General features: G+C 45.1%; 1 protein-coding gene across 1 annotated transcript; it reads left to right on the forward strand.

Moving 5' to 3' along the window:
• Window positions 1–1,224: 1,224 nt before the first annotated feature.
• Window positions 1,225–3,038, forward strand: LOC136429309 (rhodopsin, GQ-coupled-like). The gene is made up of 3 exons (XM_066419164.1): window positions 1,225–1,409; window positions 1,771–1,904; window positions 2,176–3,038. Exons 1-3 carry the CDS (start codon window positions 1,225–1,227, stop codon window positions 2,919–2,921), a joined length of 1,065 nt encoding a protein of 354 aa, XP_066275261.1. The 3' UTR covers window positions 2,922–3,038.
• Window positions 3,039–3,650: the final 612 nt, after the last annotated feature.

The raw sequence follows: 3,650 nt of genomic DNA on the forward strand, positions 1-3,650 counted from the left end.
GCTTTGTCTGGACTCTTTCATCTGTTGGCCTAATGGATACAATATTGTCTAGTTTCAGAAGACGATACAAACTAGCTTCTATATGTAGCTACACAAGGTCCTCTTCTATCAGAAGGCACGTTGTCTTGTTTCAGAATGCGGTGTAACAAGAATTCAGTCAATCAAGTGGCGCCCAAAGTTACATTGCACCGTTAAATACACACACCTTAAATAATAACATTTTGCGAGGAAGGGTAGATCCATTGATTGACTAACATACAAAATACCATTGCATTTGTTCAACGTAGCGTCTTTTTGTTTTTCAAAATAGGATTGGAATTTGGAGGTAGTAACCATTTGTAGACAATTGCCCTCTGGTAAGAAATGTACGCTGGCACACCGGTGACCCACATGCAGGTCGTTCAAGCCCTGACAGACCATGATGGTCAGACCGGTCAGACCCCACCCCCTGTGTCTGACCATTTTGTTACTGACATCTAGCGATACCATATATGTATTTAGGATTATGCCACTCTAGCAACGGTGGTTGACATATAGTGCTGCAGTAACTATAAAAGCTGCTAAGGCCCTTAGTGAATTAAGGGGCCCAAATCGACAGGTTTCTTCCATGCGTAAATACCTATCAACACACAAAATTCCTTAGCAGTCTATCAAGATGATATTAAGTTACAGGTGCGGAAACTCAACACTTAACATGGATTATGCAAATTAGACAATTATTTGCATAATATTTGCATATATTTGGTATCTGTCAACGCGTCACCTGTATTGTATTGTATTGTATATCTACATGTATGAACGTCGAATTGTGAAAAACAATTGAATTATACAATTTCTTCATTAATTATGCAAATTAAGTCCGAATTTGCATAATTTGAATAATTGAAACAGAGCGGGCCGGCTGCTGGATACGATTAACGGTGAATGGAAATAGCTACGCCTCGCGGAAAAGGGTATGTAGATCCTCGCGTGACCTAGTACAAGTGCAATATCTCACAAAACATGAAGGGACGGGATATTATGACTCTGATGATATGACTCTGATGAAGTGCAGTGTGCATGCGTGGGAGATAGATGATGTTGTTGGCGGGGGGATCGTTAAGGACATAATTACCTTTTAAGTTGGTGTCCTTTTTTCTTCTTGTGATTGTCACGCTAGCTGGGCACTTTGGTTTGGGGCTGCAGCCGACATGTTATTCGTCGTCTTGGCAGTTGTAAAAGACCATGGATGTAAGAAATATTTCCAGACGTTCATTTTTCGAAGACAACCGAGAAGTAAATTCTTCAGCGGCGGGAATCAGTGTCGACGGTCCGTCCCGCACTGCTCAGATCGTGTTCGGGGTGGTGATTCTCCTGGCTGGGTTTACCGGGGTTCTGGGGAACGGTCTGGCTCTACATGCTTTATATGCGTAAGTTAAACCTAGCGTCATACCGTGTGCATGTATTAGTGCATGCTGCGTACCTATGTGTACCACATCAGGTACAGGTGTCGGTACAGAGTTTTAAGTACACTGGCTCCATGGACCTGCACCTGCACATGCAGTCTTGCGAACCGCACCGTGGTCTACCTCTCGACATAACGTCATGTTTGTCATTTAATATAAGACGGGTATTCTACGCACACATAAATGACCCAAGGCTGCAAGAGAGTTGTAATTTCATTCACCATAGGGAGTTGAATAGTGCTGTTAACGACATCCTCCGAACAAGATAGATAGCTTTCACAAAGAAAGGGCGGTAAAAGTGCCCCAACATTCTGTACCCTTGTAGGTGTAGGGCCTTGCGAAATCCAAAGCACTATCTGGTGGCGAATCTGTGCATCGCAGGCGGCCTGCTGTGTGTGGTGTACTGTCCCGTCACAGTCTGGGCAAGCTTCGCACACACATGGCCGTTTGGACAACTTGGTAGGACCCGTTCTTTTCAGTTGTATTCATTGTGTCCTATTGCTAAACAAAAGCTTCTGATAGCAAAATGGGTATACAGGCTAACAGTGTGTAAATAAATGTATTTGTAATTTTGTAGTAAAGATGTTAGAAAGATACTGGCCAGAATATCTATCAGTGATTTTCTCAATTGAATCGTTTGAATGTGGAGCTAGCAGATATTTGATTCCCTAGGATTGTATGCCTCTGTCTTACAACGCAGCTAAATGTAAGTTATCCTTTATACGGCCAGGTTGCGACATGTTCGGCTTCAGCGTCAGTGTGATGGTCATAGTGTTGATGACGACACAACTCGCCATAGCCGTCCAGCGATTCGCCGTAGCCATCAAGCCGCTAACCGCTGCCGTGTCCATCACACGCGGGAGGATGCTTCTGTCTGCCGCCTTCACATGGCTCTACTCCGCCCTCCTCATGCTGCCTCCTCTCTTAGGGTGGAACAGATTCATCATAGACCAAAGTGGCGTCAGTGTAATGTTTGATTACCTAGCCCTTGATGGCCTCTCCCGAGCATACGTCATTGTCTTGGTGGTCTTTGCCTTTGCAGTACCGTTAATCGGCATAGTCTGTTGTTATATGTACATTTTTTTCGCTGTAAGAAGATCTAGGCAGGACGCGAACGTGACTTGTAAAAGGGAGGCGAAGACTGCCCTTGTCGCACTGCGCTACTCAGCCTTGTTCTGTGCCAGTTGGACGCCATTCGCCGCTGTGGTCCTTCTAACTCAGTGTAAAGTAACTGTTTCTATAAATTTTGGCATGGTAGCTTCAGCCATATCGAAGTGTTCGTCCACCATTCACCCAATGATGTTTGCGTGGTCGCTACCTGTGGTCCGACGGTATCACAAGGTAGCCTGGAGTCCAGCCTTATTAGCTTCCGTCCGCTTCCCAAGCTCCGCTCCTCGCCAGCGGAGCTTGGGTAGCGGACGGAAGCTAATAAGGCTGGACTCCAGGCTATCACAAGGCGGAAAGACTGGGAACTAGAATATCTCAAGCTTGAAGTGCGAACAGTGTTTATTTATTGATGACATGGTGATTCTGTGCATGCAAAGTTTGTACTTTCTTGTGGAAATTTGTTACAATAAAGTTTGTTTATGCCAATGTTTGTCATGGTTTCTTTTGATGGTGGAGTCAAGAATGTAAGACAACGGAACCAGTACCGATCAACAGACCTTCACCAGTCCCGATCTAAAAGAGCCAGCTGAGTAGAACAACTATTTCTTTGCAGGTATTCCCAATAGTTTGTCATCAAAGGTCACAGGGGTCAATTCTGGGCAAAAGGACCACATTCAACGTCGGAGGCATATCCAAAAGTAACGCTCGAGCCCAAACTCAATTTTCACGCAAAACACACCACTTCTTATGCGTCAGCCATATCAGTATTTAATGTCATTCATATTTTGGAGCAGATTATGAGACCATCGAAACCACTTCTTTTTCTTACCACGCACCGTGCACTACCGCGTGCACGGACGCGGAAGAACCGGGGCACCGTTAAGCCCCCGTCACAAATAAGAAATTCAGCTCGGCCGACGTGTTGGCGAGCTACAAGTCCTTCAGATCTGCATTTTCGGCCGAAGTACGGCCGACGTCTTGTCGATTACGCGGGCTTCGGGCGATTTTTAGAAATCAAAGCTGATCCAAATATTAGCCTTTTACCAGGTTAGTCGATTCTGACTTCGTCCATGTCAAAGAGATGGTACCATCTCATGG

This window comes from Branchiostoma lanceolatum, chromosome 3, assembly GCF_035083965.1.
Source record: "Branchiostoma lanceolatum isolate klBraLanc5 chromosome 3, klBraLanc5.hap2, whole genome shotgun sequence".
Taxonomy (NCBI): domain Eukaryota; kingdom Metazoa; phylum Chordata; class Leptocardii; order Amphioxiformes; family Branchiostomatidae; genus Branchiostoma; species Branchiostoma lanceolatum.